Source organism: Buteo buteo, chromosome 4 (assembly GCF_964188355.1).
Source record: "Buteo buteo chromosome 4, bButBut1.hap1.1, whole genome shotgun sequence".
NCBI classification, from domain to species: Eukaryota; Metazoa; Chordata; class Aves; order Accipitriformes; family Accipitridae; genus Buteo; species Buteo buteo.
Genome location: NC_134174.1, coordinates 49,163,900 through 49,179,138, shown reverse-complemented (window position 1 = coordinate 49,179,138; position 15,239 = coordinate 49,163,900). Strand labels below are relative to the sequence as shown.

Here is a 15,239-nt window from a genome sequence, read left to right as displayed (position 1 = left end):
GGCAATTGCTCACCACCCGCCGACCGACACCCAGACAGTCCCCAAGCAGCGATTCCCCCCCACCCCCCTTCCCAGTTCCTAAACTAGATGGGACGTCACATGGTATGGAATACACTGTTGGCCAGTTTGGGTCAGGTGCCCTGGCTGGGCATGAGAAGCTGAAAAATCCTTGACTATAGTCTAAACACTACTGAGCAACAACTGAAAACATCAGTGTTATCAACATTCTTCACATACTGAACTCAAAACATAGCACTGCACCAGCTACTAGGAAGACAGTTAACTCTATCCCAGCTGAAACTAGGACAGTATCATTAAAAACAGATGAATTCTCAGGAAGGACTGATGCTAATAAGACTCCACCTGCAGCCTTATTAAGAAATCCATATGAAATCCATTCTGGCCTAGCAATGAAGAAACACTAAATGCATTGTGGTCAAATTTTTTTTTTTCTTTTTTATTTAAAATATCATTATAACCAATTGACATACTAGATAACAATGTATACATTCCAGTGGTGCACATGTAATGACCTATGGCATGAATGAGTAAAAAAACCACAATGTTCTCAGTAATGCCCCACCAACAGCTTATTTGGAGGGAATAAAGGAAAAGCAGGAAAAGGTATCAAATGTGGGGAAGTAAAAAAACCTACAGTTTTCCCCAGTATTTTTAATGGTGTATCTTCCCCTTCATATTTCTTGGGACAAAATAAAATTAAGACTATACTTCAAAAGGGGCAGAAGGAATGATCACAATAATTAGGGTTTTTTTCTCAACTTTAGTAATAAAAGTTAAAGAACTCTCAAAAATAGACTAGATATTGGGCCTACAAAAGTAATTCATCTGTATGCAAAGCTTACCAAGAATTATTCCTTTTGTAAAATGTAAAGGATGAGCTGACATTACTAGTAAGCTATTTTTACCTACAAAACCAGACTACAATAATAAAATCACCAATTTACAGCTAACACAATATTCTAGATGTACATTATTGTACACAAGCTATATATTACACATGAACATCTTACGTGAAATATATAAGAAACATACTTACTGATATTGTCTCAACATTGGCCAATAGGTTTATTTTTCTAAAGGAAGTGTATTTTTCTATTCACATTCAGTGTAGTTCCAATAGCAAGGGTTAGCTTTGCTTACTTAAGAAACATAGAAAGTTTGTGTGAGGTAGTTCAAGAAAACCTAGCTTAAATTTTTAACTGCAGAAGTAGAAACATAATGTGGTCTGATTCATAACATGTTTCTGTAATGCAGAGATAGCTGAAGAAGAGAAGGGAGTGAAAGAGATCACTTAAAATACCACTTTTATCCAGTGTCCTTAACTAAGATTAAATTAAATGATTTGAACATTTGGGTAGGCAGTAGAGTGTCATCACATTTCTTCATTAAAACGCTTTTTCTAATCCTACTGAAAAATGCAGACAGCTCTCCTTCAACTCCAGTCCTCAAACTAAATATGTAGGAACCAAAACATTGATAGGAACATAAAATATAACAGCAGGGACAAACTGCTGTCAACAGCAAATAAAAACATATCTAGAAACAGTAATTCACTTCCTTTAGCTACTTGAAACAGTGAGACCAAGTGTAAGATGAACCATCTTCTCCCCTTTACCCCATGATCTTAAGTGAGAAACATTTAATAATGTCACACGCTTTGGATCATTGGCTGGGTAGGAACTATCCTCCGGTACCAGCTTTTTGATCGTTTTTCTTTATGCAATGTTGAGATGAATGCCATATACGTTAATGCAGGGCATTATACTCATGCAAATGCCTGTCAAGGTGCTTAATTTTTGCTCTCTAACGAAACAGCCTGTGTTCAGAGAAGCAATCTTCCATAAAACAAACCCACATCAGTAACACTCCACTTGCTTGGACCCGGAGGCAGCAGAGGGTGCTATTGCCACAGCCGCCTCAAATCCAGCTCACCCTATCCTCCCCTAAATTCACATCCCTGTGCTGGCGGGGCAGGCTCACCAATTTATGCTGAAGTATCTTTTTATCTAGCTGGAATTCGTATCTGGAAAGATACTACTGCATATAGCATAGCAAAGTTCTTCAAAACTAAAAACCCAAGCCACACAGCACCTACATAGGAAAAAGTGCCATGTCTGGTCAGCTTAGCAGAATGAACACAATAGAGGTGACCTGGTCAGTCAGGCCAGTCTAAGTTGTCCAGTGGATGGGTATTGCTCTGGCAGTCCAGCTTCTCACACACACACTAACACACAAACCCCTCAATTCTGACCCCATTGTCTTGCATCAACAAAAGACTTCATAGAGCAGAGATGCAGCACATAATAATAGTACTAATTTCCCTCCCCCAATTCTATTCCAAAGTCTTGAAGAACCTACTTCTACAAAAGAAGAGGAACTATTCTATCCTTGATGCCTGCCACATCTCTGACCACAGAAGGTAGAAATTAATCTCGTTATTATTGCCCAACTTTTAACCTCACCTGACATAAGACATCAGACAGCTCCCTGTAATTCAATCCCTACCAACTCTGAATGGATTGGAATGGCCCTAGAATAGGAAAGTTGCATGCACTTTAGTGAAGCCTGTTGTCATGAGAAGATTTTGGAATCATAGACGAAAATAAAGCTTAATAATACTTTTAAGGATAAAATTGTACAGTGTATTAGATAGCATATGATCTAACAACATAACAATAGACAAAGACAGCTGAAGTCTAGCTACCCATTTGTTTGCTTCTCTATGGCAGTGTACAACTATCTCTGAAATATTTTTATATTTCAACCAATAAACGGGAAGTTAAGACTAGGATGTTGTTGTGATAATTTGGTTACTGAATCTGATTTTCTTGTCTTTGAAATTTGCCATCACTTTAATTTGCCTAAAATGCAAGCAACTGGGGGGCGGGGCGGGGGGGGCACCACTGCTATGAAGATGGTGCCAAATGTGAACTCTAGGTTCCCACAGGCAAAACTCTGACCTTAATGAAATAATGCCTTTAAACATAGCTCACTCACACCGCAATGGGTGGCAGTGGACAGTCCCGCCCATTCATTAACCCTACCTTAAAAGAAGAAAAGCTCAATTCTCCTTAAGAGCTATGAACTCAGCGAAGTTACTATTGATAGCACACTGTGGTAAAAGCCTAGTAACTCTTTCACTCAATATTCATTTTAAAAGCAATTTTTCTTTAGGACACTGGAAAGTGATAGCAAAAATGATTTCAAAGTTTCAAAATATTTCGATCACCACTGCAATCTAGAGGGGTCCAAAATAAATTTAAATAGGAATTATATTTACCAAATTCTGTTCTTAACAGCACTTACAGGCATGAGAAGTTAATTTTGTCAGTTTTAACTTCATTACACTCAGTTGACCAGACTATCATTTGACCCTATATAACAATGGAGTACTGTTGTATGACCAAAAATTTTGGCTTAATTCACAGCTTAAACTTTGATAAAAAAATTACAAAATAGACTGTTCTGTTGGTCTCTGTTCAACTTGAGCAGATTTTCTATGTTCTGGTGCTAGATGAATCCAAACATGCCCTGCCTATTCTGAGGTAATATACAATTTGGCAGGATCCTGTAAAAAGAATTGCCTTAACAAATGTGGTTTAGAAAGGCAATATTGAAATATTAGATACAAGTGAGGAAAGCAAAATTATATGCACATAACACTTACCAGCAGTCTAGCCAGGCCAGGAAAACAACTGCAGTTATCAATTTAGTCATCTTTGAGACATTACCATTCCTTGTAACCCTGTATGTTTTTTAAAAAGACATGTTAGATGTTGAAAGCGTTACTATCATTTCTATTTTCCTGAAACTTATTACAAAGACAAATTTTCCTCTTTCAATTAGAACTTCAAAAAGATACCTATTTAACCCAACAAGCAGAAGGAACCACACTGAAGAGTATCAGTCATTCCTGGATGACCTCTGTAGCCAGTTATATTATTTGCTTATGCTCTGTGCCTGGCAAGACTTCTGCATTTTCAAAGGCTCATTTTTGTGAGCATTTCTAATTTAAATTCCTCTTCACATTCTAATTCACTACACAAAATATGCATCTACACAAGGCAATCAATTATACAGCCTAGCTTCACTAAAAATCTGCATTTTCCAAAGGAATAAATTGTGAATGTTTAACTCATACATAAACTTAAGTCAGTTATACATAAATCATTCTGTAAATATAAAATGTAAACAGTTAAAATACTTCTGTGAGGAGCAGCACCATTTTACATGACTATTTAGTAACTGTTCTATATATTTCAATATATCTTTTGTTTAAAAAGCGTATTGAAACCTGGAGCTTCAGTGTTGAAAACTACTGAATATTTATGACTTAAAATGAAGCATTATTAAGATTTCTGCTACACTGGTCTCATGGTGAAATGAAAGAGATAAATATTAATTTATACAGCACTACTTCTCCCTCCTTTGGATGGCATATATTGCTCACTTAATGCATTAGCTACAGAAATCCTGAGGTTCTCCTACCACTTAATGGTTTTTAGCAATCAGTTACTTTTGGTGGAGAAAGAATAGCTGAAGTTTTGCCCCTACTGCATTCACATCATTCCCTCTTCTACCCCAAAATCACTCACCTTAGACAAAACTAGTAAGAAACAAAACTCCCACAAATCACATATTACATGGAAGTATAGCTACAGCATATTCGTTTTCCCTCTCGGCAGTCTAGACATCCCGGATACACTTCATTTTGTGTGTACAAAAACAGGCTACAAGCTAGAAGTAAACAGTTTATTTGCATTGCAATGTATTATTCATGAAGTATCCTCGTGTTTTATGGTGATCACAAGATTTGGCATGCCACAAGTCTGCAGAAAACATCACATTACTTTGTTAGGCTAGATATTTCTGCAGCTTTGAAGATATGCTTTGCTTTCTTAAGTTCATAAAACCATTCAAATGAGGTTACTTTGCAAAGGATTGTATACTGTTTCTCTAAAAAAAAATCCATTAATTGTTGCTTTTGCTGAAGTATTATAGGCAAGTGGCCAAAATAAAAGAGGATTTTGTTCACTGCCAGCACCACAATAGTATGCCCAAAACTACAGCTGGCTGCACTGAATTCTCTCCCCCTCCACCTGGACACAGACATATGACCAAGCATAAAACTTTGAAGGATATCATGAACAAAACATCTGGAATAAATTCTAATTAAAAAATTGAAAACCTATAAAATCTTAAATAATTCATTATATGGTAATGACCACAACATTAATATGTGCTTTGATAAAACAAATCTTACAAATTCAGTAAAAAAAGATCAGCAGCATAATAGTAAAGCAAATATGCAGATTTTAAAACCACAATAAAAATTATGAGGTTTAATATCTTACAGTTAATTACAGCAAAAAAAGTGGCTGCTTTTAACACAACTTACAGTTTAAAATTACAGCACTTTATGATGAATTCTACAATTATTTTTGAAAAAACACTCAAAAATATGACCAAATTTTAAAGGTGCCCTATTAATGACTAAAAGGACCCCCCTCCCACCCCCCAAAAGACCAAGTAGTCATCTACAGCAACCCAGAGGTCCAGCTGAGGTTTCTAGACTGCTGTCTGTATCAGAGGCCAATGTTGGATCTGTTGACATTGAAGACACATCATTGACAGATGACGATGAAGATGGATGTTGAGAGCCATTGATCATTGCTGCACCTGTGCTATGAGAAACAAAACAGCAAATCAGTTGCAGATACAGTTGCACGGTTCAGTACTTGCATTAGTCTGTCTCTTCCTAGTAGTCATTACTTTCCCCTGTTTCGGCAAGTTTGAAGAGATGCGTCTTAATCCATTGCCAAAGTAAATAAAACCCGCAAGTCTTTAATGTGGGGCTTAATGAATGGTATGTCAAGAACCACAGAACTGACATGGCATGACACCTGACAGTACATGTCATTACAGTTAAATGCCAATGGCTGAAGGTTAAAAATCACAAACAGAGATAGTACTGCATAAAGCCAGAGCCAAGATACCCTACAAAGTGTTTAGACCCAAAGCTAGAATATATCTATGTATTTTGATAAAGAAAGAAGGGGCGTGTTCTTTTGCCCATCAGATCTCCCCTTCAAGCTGGGAAATAGCTTGTGTCCAGCCACATCACATACTTTCAATCTCAGATATGCAATGGTTTTTCAGAGTCTGGACTTCGGTGAACTCTGAGCAGAATCAGCAACAGCTGCCCAACTTTTGCCATCATTTTTCAACAGTGCAAATGGAGTCCTATCAATGGTCAGTTAATGGGCACGTTTTGCTCCAAAATTCAGCAACAGTTTCTGAAAGCATTCTACAGTTTTCCAACCTAGAAATCCTGTTTCATTACTTAACAGATGTAAGTAGTGGTTGTAACTTTAATTGAAACTGTACCAGCTACACATCTAACCAGATTATGGCAACAGAGTACCAGTACATACCAAGGTGTTTCTTGAAGACTGAAATGAATGAAGCATCAGTTACACAGGGACAGTAATAGAGGAGTTTACCAGATTAATAAAAAAAGAGAGATGTCAACCCCATACATTTCATTCTAGTAAGCAATATCTCAAAGAGAATTCAAGATGTTATTGGTCATTTAAGAGCCATATTTTTGAGTTAGGTTACTCTTGGATGTCTTGAACAGCTTTACTCCCTCCTGATCTACAACTCAATGTACTGTGCTTTTATTGTAACCAACCTAAAGGGGCTGGTTGTCCGCGTATAACCCCATTCTTGGTTCTCTCCTCCAAGTCCATGACTTCCTTGTATATCAACTCTGAAAATGCAGAGAAGGGAAGGCAAAAAATGAATTTGCAAACCCAAGACCGGATCGATAATATATCTCCTATTAAAATGTGCATTTAAATTTCACAGTTTTATTACTTTTCAGAATTAGTTTTGAACAACAGGCTGTAGGCTACAGAACAACTGGCAAGTGATATAAAAACATAAAATTCTTTCCTGTTGGACCTACAATGGCCTGGCACTCTCGAGAACACACTGACATTGCTCTAAGACTCTTGTCCAGGCTGCCTGGGGACCTGAGGTTAAACCGAGTCTTAACGACCACTCATTTTTTATCAATGGCTTCTTTGGTACAGATAAAACTCCATCAGCAGTCTTCAAAGGAACAGGTAGGAACAAGCCCAAACAGCATTGCCATCCCCCCAACACACATTTTGCCACTAAATTTCCTCAGCAACAACATATAAAGGTCCAGATCACCATGAAATGGAATACAATATTGGCATATAAGTAGCCACTCCAAATGAAAGCAGCAAATTAATCTTCCAGTTAAAGAAGTTCCTCATCCTTTAACAGGTCAGAATTGCTTGTAACATGAATCAATCATACACCCTGTGTACTGGCCCGAAGGCTTCTAGGCTAATGGCAGCTTATTACCCAGAAAAGATTTTAGCTGTGAATCTACAGAAGTAACAATAGAAGAAAAGGACTAAACATGTTAAATGCAACTCATAAGAGCTGACTGTCAGAATACTACTTATCTGTCACTGGCAAACTAATGCAACGTACAAACAGTTTGGAAGAAGAAAAACATTTAAAAATTATAATTTCAAGGAATGTGGGAGTCTTAAAAGTAAACTCCATATTGTTTGAAATATCCTCAAGCACACCCACTTCAAAAGGGAAGTAACTTTGCTTGGAAGGAGGATGGTAAGAGAATTTCCACAATTCTCCCTATCTCTGCCTCACAATTAAAACTCAGTTTCTAATAGAAAGCGACTTAAAAGCGTAGTAGTACTAGATTTTACAGACTTGTGTCCATTACAAGCCAACACAATGAACTGTCAATAATGATTCATGAAACATTTTCCGTGCTTTTTTCCCCTTGGGGGATAAAAAGTTTACACAGGTCTAATATCCCTTCCTAGACCTTTTCAGTACAAAGTATTAGATTGCTCAATGCACTCAATTCTTGCTTAAATGCAACATTTATAGCCTGCAGAGCAATTCGGATCTGCATTTTTTCTTAGCACTAGAACCTCTGCAATAATACCACACCTTTTAGAAGCAATTTCAAAACAAAGCACAAGCTTTACAAGTAACAAAGATATCCCCCTTATACTTTATCATTTTGCACCTCATATATGACCAGGAAATGTAGATACTAAACCAGTACTGAACACTAAAGATTATGCTCTTGGAGGTACAAGTCTTATGTCATACTACAGTCTGTTCCATACCTCAACCCCAGCTACTTTCTCAGGATGCCACAGCTGATAACCATCAGCATCTCCCACACCAGCTGTAACCTCACTATCTCACCCATTACTAACACTCCCTATGGCTTCTTCTTTTAAATCCTCTGCTTGATTTAGAAGAGTACAGTTATAGCTAATACCCTCTTCACTTGAAGACTAGTGCTTCTGCTTCAGACTTACATTGCTCAAACTCCTCCATCTTTATCAACTGTGGCAGTTTGTCCAGAAGAGATACCCTCCCTAAAAATGCTGCCTTACGGTTTGCAAAAGGTGACCAAATTTTTAGTGTCCCAACAATTAAGATGTTGTGAAGCAATGATCTATTTCCTTGCCATTCCAAGCAGTTTAAGTAAATACTATTAGGTTGCTCAGAAGAACCTTAATAACAGTAATTGTTGGGGCCCAGCCTACTCCTAAAAGCCTTATTATACTTAAAATGCCCTTCTTACCTTTCCATTCTTCTATTGTGTGCTCCCTCTCATCTAACTGCTTATCTGGTATCTTTGGTGGAGGCTGAAAAACAAAACTAATTCATGATAAAGCAATCAAAGGGGATACAAAACCAGAATAAATGAAAAATGAAAGTAAGCATTCAATATGAACCTGATTTAACTAGATTGTATTTACATGGTCACATATTCTCTCATACTTGGACTTGGCCTACTTTCTAGATGCTGCTACATGTTTTCAAGCTCTTCTAATTAACAGATTTGCTTACATTACTGTAATAATTAAAATAGAAGCTGAACAGTCTGGTAAAAGAGCTCCTAAGTGCAGCAGTCTCCTCCCCAAGCAGCCCTTTTTATCTACTTACTGTTAATTACCAAGTTTTCCCTCTAGCTATTACAGATCAGCAGAATGAAAATATTTCTCTTGCCCAGGAGTAAATACCTCAGAATCCTATCAAGGGCAATGAAACCACACTGAAACAACTGAAGCTCAATAAATTAGAACCCCATAGAAAAGATTTCAGATACACTACTATATGTCCAGGAGATTATATGCAATTATATATGAACACATACATACACAGACATATAGTACTTCAGTTTGTGCCCCCTCCTAATACTGTTTCTAATAAACATGTCTATCAATGTCAATAAAAATGATTACGGCTCAGTTAAGCTTCTAGTGAAATATGTAGATCATGCAATAATCCTCTTTCAGCAGTTATATCAAGCATCACAACACATTTGCTTTAGTACAGTACCTTCCTAATCAGAGACCTAAACCAAGAACTTACAGCTTCTGCTTCTGACGGATCATACCAAACATTGATGTATGGGTGCTGCAAGGCTTCATCCACAGAGATTCTTTTAGAAGCATCTATAACCAGCATTTTTGATAATAAATCCCTTGCTTGACTGGCTGCAAAAGTGAAATTTTCTATTTAGACTAGTTCCATATATAGGGCACATAATACGGTATTTCAAAGCTCATAAGGAGAGAAGAGCTGGAGTATACAAATTCCAGTTTAATATCTGTGCAATCCTCACATAATTTGGGGTTCAGGAAAGTGGTCCATTTGGGGGGGGGGGCAGGCGGAATTGAAGAGAGTTAACACAGGTGGGAAAGGGGTTGGACATGTTTCACTATACATTTTCAGCACACAGTGCCCCTTGGTGTGACATCCTGATGTGAAATATAACTTGGTTGGCAGTACAGCCTTGTCTGGAATAGCAGTGGGCAAACACCTACTACCCCCCTCTTACAGTTTAGGGGGGAAAAACTGTCACAAACTGTTAGCCACAGAAAATATAAGTCTGTGACTTCACTGAGTAGGTGACACTTAGAACCAGTAAGTTATTCAGTAACTACAGGATATATATGTTTTATGAATATAAAATCTTTATTTTCACCCCTAGAGAAAGAAGATCTGCTCTGTCCACACAACTTCTGTTCCACTGTCCCCACACTCTTCTCTAAATCATGTTGGCATCTGTGATTGAGAGGTATATATATATATATATATTTACTTTTCTTTATAAAGGTATCCCCAGAATAGGAGGAGTTTCAGAGAAGTGAGAAAGCGGAGGTAAGCACACACCAGCACATTCATCCGCTCCCATGATAGAAATACTCTAATACTTAAATCCTTAGTGGGATGATTTTATAGTGAACAAAACCAAGATACATTTCTGTTCAATATATCACAGTTTTAAAACTTTTAAAGTATACAGCACACAGAAGATAGACCTTACCTTTAAGCTTATTGTGTTCAGAGTCAGCTGGGAAAAGGACATCTGGAAAGAGTTTTTCAAAACTATATCCAGCATATTTAGGTCTGTTCTCCACATACGTTCGGACTGTAGGCTGTAATTTCTTCATAAATTCAGGGCATGGTGTTCCTAGCTGCTCTATAACTTTATTCCATTGATCAATATCTAAGGTTATGTAGCTAAGAAAAACACTGTGTCTAATTTTCAGCTAGAAAGTTATGTTAAAACCACATGAAATAACCAACACAGAAAACACAGAAAATTATAATAAAATATCAAGTTCATCATTAATTTGGACTACCTTCTTAGAGAAAACAGTGAAACAAAGCAAGACTTTGATGATAGCATAGTCAAGGCAACACGTATTATACTCAAAATCATAATTAATTAGCAAACGATATAATTCTGAGAAACAAGAGAAAGATTCAAAATGTATTAAATGAATTTAAATAAAGGTGTTGTTTGGGTTCTGGAGAAGAACTCACTTCCTGATCTGAACACGTATTCACAGTAGTCAAGCTACTACACATCACCAAGACACTTGTGAGGATTACCCTGTGTAGGTGCTTTGTCCTTTGTTCTCATCTTGATACCTCAGCCCAGTCCCGGACCGTCCCAAGTTAGTGATCTCTCACTAACAACATGCAACACTGAGCACCAGTGTGCATACACAGGATGAAATCTTAGCCCACACAGGTCAATGACAACTTTGTCAGAGACTTGAATGCAGAAGTTAGAGTTTCAAGGACACTTGAGGAACTTAAGGTTTACCTTATGTAAAGGGGAGATTGACCAATTCACAGCAGAATAATTTAGTACATGTTACTGAATAAAAAAAAGCAACGTTTGGCTCAGGAATTCCTAGTTGAAGATGGTTAGATACTAGGAGAGAGCTCAGATAAAAAATTTTATATATGCTTATCTCATTCATGTATCCTCCCCAACTTTTTTTTTCGGCTACCACCAAAGACTGGATACTGGGCTACCTAAACCTTCACTCGGATGTAGCAGGCCCCCTCTTATGTTCTTACAACTTAACAGCAGACCTTTATATAAGGATTTGCAAGCTTTACAGTGCTTTAGTAGAGGCCTTGGAAAAAAAAGTATTTACACAGTATGGCACTGAGCCTAAATTGAAAAGCCATACTATCAAACCAGATGTATAAAGCTAAGCATGGTGCAGCTCATGCAATGACAAAGCTGTGTGAAGGTAAGGATGCCCTGGATCTCCTCACTGTGCCTCAAAATCTTCACCCAATCTGCACCCCTAAATGGTACTATATCAATTATTAAACAGTTAACCTGCAGCAAAAGCAGGAAAGATTTCTGATGGCATCTAAAAAAACCAGAGTGTAACTACTAGTAAAACAAATAAGATGCCAAGCTCCAATTCGATCCACTAATTTCAGCAATGATCCAGAGGTTTCAGTTCTATTTGCATGGAGCAGACCCTTTGTCTAAAGTATTGCTCACAGGACAATCCATACGGATACCACCGAGCCATTCATGGAATAGAAAGACAGAAGTGCCAGATGTTTCTGAAAGCTGTTTGCAGGATCATTTCTGCATACAAAAATATAAAACTCCAGAGTGTAACTAATGAAGCTGGTTAGGAATTTTTTGTAAACATTTCCTACAAAACGTAAAGACTAATAACTGCTAACATGCTCAGGTACTAAAAAAGATTAGTAAGTTATTACATAAAAATGATATCCAAAGGAAAAAATCAATGCATGTGAACCAGTAAAACACCATCTAAACAAAACAAAACAAATCTGTCTTAAATGTGACAACATCCAAAAGCAATGGATAGACACTATATTAAATTGGAAACAGAAAAAAGAGGAAAAAAGGAAAAAGGAAAAAGAAGCCTGTTTGCCCAAGTGGTATTTTGTTCATCTTGCTTAGTATTAATCTCTAAAGACAGTCATACACATTAATGCTATGTTGTGGTTTTGCTTTAAATGGTATAACTGTAGACACTTTTGCAGCTTCCTGGAACCAAAATAACAAACTTACAAATTGTATTTTGAAAAGGCAGTTTAAAACCAGTAGTTTAAAGATTAGAACCACCTTAATCTGGAACTATATTGCTGCAGTATCTTTTGACCTTTTACAACTACATCCTAGGCCAAAGGTAAGGATACGATCTGTACCAGGAAATAAAACACCACCTTTGATCATTTCTCCCATGATGCACCCAACTGACCAAATGTCAACTGAAAACAAAATGCAATGATATTAACATAAAAGATAGTTATTAAAATAAAGTAAATAAAAATATCTAGACACACACACACGAAGTGATTATAAAAAGCGTGTGTAATGAAAATGAGTGAAGGTGAATGTATGCTAACTACAGGACCAGCAGAGACTATGTCCTACTGCTAGGTGCAGCCTGAATATAAATGAAGTTCTTAATTTTTTTTTATCACAAGAAAAATCCATGTTCATTTAATAAAAAAAAAACAAACTTGTACAATATGCATTTGCATGACACAACATCAATAAAAAGGTTAATCACTTCCTAACTAATTCAACCTGCTGCAGCAGCACAAGGATACAGTCCCTTCCTGGAAAGAGGATTTTGTGGCAAACCATTTCGCCCATAATGCACCCCACAGACCATAAATCCACTATGTTTGTAGCACAAAAAGAAGGAAAAGCAAAGCAAACGGTCATTTAAAATTAAAAGAAGCATAACATGACTGCATCCTATAAACTGCAGAGACAGTGCAGGAAGAAGAGCAAGTCTTTACATTAATCAATGAAAACACTTTAAAATACACTGTATATAAGGATTAGCTTTTAACTGTCTCAAATACAAGGCAGAAAAACATCCTTTTGTTTAACAAAGGGCTAGAGCAAGAGCTAGAGCAGAGAGAGACACACGAATCAAGCAGAGTAAAGCCCTTCTGCAAGCTCCAAGGCTTGCAAAGCTACCTCTGGCAATAGACTAGATCGAAGCACCAAAGATCACTTTATTTCTTGAAAGTAATTCCATTGTAGTTGTAGGAATAATTTTAAAAGTAGCAAAATAAACTGACCTTTAAAAATATTGTGTATCTAAATAGTTTGCACTTTTAGGAGGAGAATTAATTGGTTATTACATAGGAATTAAAATGTGCCATCAAGTATTTCCTATAAATCAGATTACCATGCATCTCTCTCTCTTTAAATAAAAAGCAAACACAATCAGTAGAAGATCACTTAGAATTTTAGAGGATCAGTTAATGACAATATCAGTATGCTCCTAAAAGATTTTCAGTTAAAATTATTTATTTAAAAATATTTCTTCAGTTATGCTGAAATAACATCTCACACAAAAGAAAAACTCAAAAGCAAATTGTTTTGGTATGAAATACACATTTTTTACATAGCCTTAAAATAAATTGCTCAGAAGACGTACTCAAAGATGCACAAGTTTACTTTTTTTACAGGTATGCCAATTTCTTTAATGGTTGCTTACAGAGATACTGTTACTCTGTATGCAAAAGTTTTCTTGAACTCATAATAATGAAACTGTATTATTATGAATACTTTTATGTCAAACATGACACTGGAATTTCAATTAAGCAGATAAGATAGTGGATTTAAATGAGAACAACTGTATACTAAAAATCATATGTAAAGGTTCTGAAGGAGCTCAACAATGTCAAGCAAACAATATTGCTGCTTACTGAAAACATTCCTTCCCTCTTATCTACAAGTTCCTCTAAAATAGTATCTAAATCATATGATAGGAGATCATAGTTGTACATATTAATAGGTCAAAATTAAGGGCCTGGTTCATTTAAAAAATTATTGTCAACATTTTATGATTAGTGGTGTTTTTTCTTTAAAAACTCTTTTTAAATACTTAAGAAAAGTATATATTCTTTGGCTTAAAGACCCAAAGATTTGAAGCCAAGTTTTGCATTTGACATTTAAAATAAAATTCTGAATGCTGACTTTTTCACCTGCAAAACAATCTGCTGCCATCGCAAACTAAAATATAACCCAATCTGTTGTAATTAGTTTGTGTCCAACATGATAAAAATGACACCTATAATTGCATGGAGAAGTCTGGGAATAGAAATAACACAAGTCAATGACTTACCTTCATGCCTCAGATGACAAATTACATCAGAGGCGAAGAAAAACATTGGAAACCATTCTCCTGGTCACCCTACAAAACCAAACTTGTGACATTTGGGGGTGTTTTGGTTTGCTGCTTTCATTAATCAAACAAAACCTGTATTTTACAGGTCTCTAACTTTTTTATGAAGCTAGACTAACTTGTACACTGAGGACTGGTCCTGTGAATACTTCTATAGAAGACTGAGTAAAATCTCATACAGATTTGAAGAAAACTTTAAAAATCTACTGCTTGTCATACAGAATGTATTTTATTCTCAAAAACCCCGTTTGGAGTGAACTTACTATTTTCTATAATTCTAAGAGAAAAAATACCAATTGAAAATGAAGTTCAAACCCACTGTACATACTAGGAAAGTTAAAAGTAGTTTTTTCAGATGGTCTGGGGCTTTCCTTGCTTTTCAGTGCTTCCTTCCTGATAATCATGCACCTAACTGCACATAAATCTCAATATGTTAAGCTATGTGTGCACAAACAGTTTTGGTGTCCTTCAGTTCTGAGTTTGCAACACCTGGTTTCTTAATGTAGTATACCCAAATGTGCTTCATCTCCTTCCATATTAAAACCTATGTAATAGTTAACTCTATAATCAGTTTATCCGGGATCTTTGCTAGTTTGAAACAATTAAAGATTTCATATGTGC

The 15,239-nt window shown here is 36.4% G+C and overlaps 1 protein-coding gene across 5 annotated transcripts in view; it reads right to left on the bottom strand.

The window, feature by feature from the left end:
- Window positions 1–438: 438 nt before the first annotated feature.
- MAPK8 (mitogen-activated protein kinase 8) overlaps window positions 439–15,239 on the bottom strand; it is a 53,244-nt gene continuing 38,443 nt past the window's right edge. For 2 of the 5 annotated variants that reach the window (XM_075025979.1, XM_075025980.1), the window contains exons 7-12: window positions 12,607–12,678; window positions 10,442–10,624; window positions 9,484–9,608; window positions 8,690–8,753; window positions 6,716–6,793; window positions 439–5,700 (exon numbers count right to left, since the gene is read on the bottom strand). In XM_075025979.1, the coding sequence (XP_074882080.1) occupies window positions 5,555–5,700; window positions 6,716–6,793; window positions 8,690–8,753; window positions 9,484–9,608; window positions 10,442–10,624; window positions 12,607–12,678 (668 nt within the window). In that variant the 3' untranslated portion in view covers window positions 439–5,554. The other 3 variants (XM_075025981.1, XM_075025982.1, XM_075025983.1) reach the window with 3 other exon arrangements.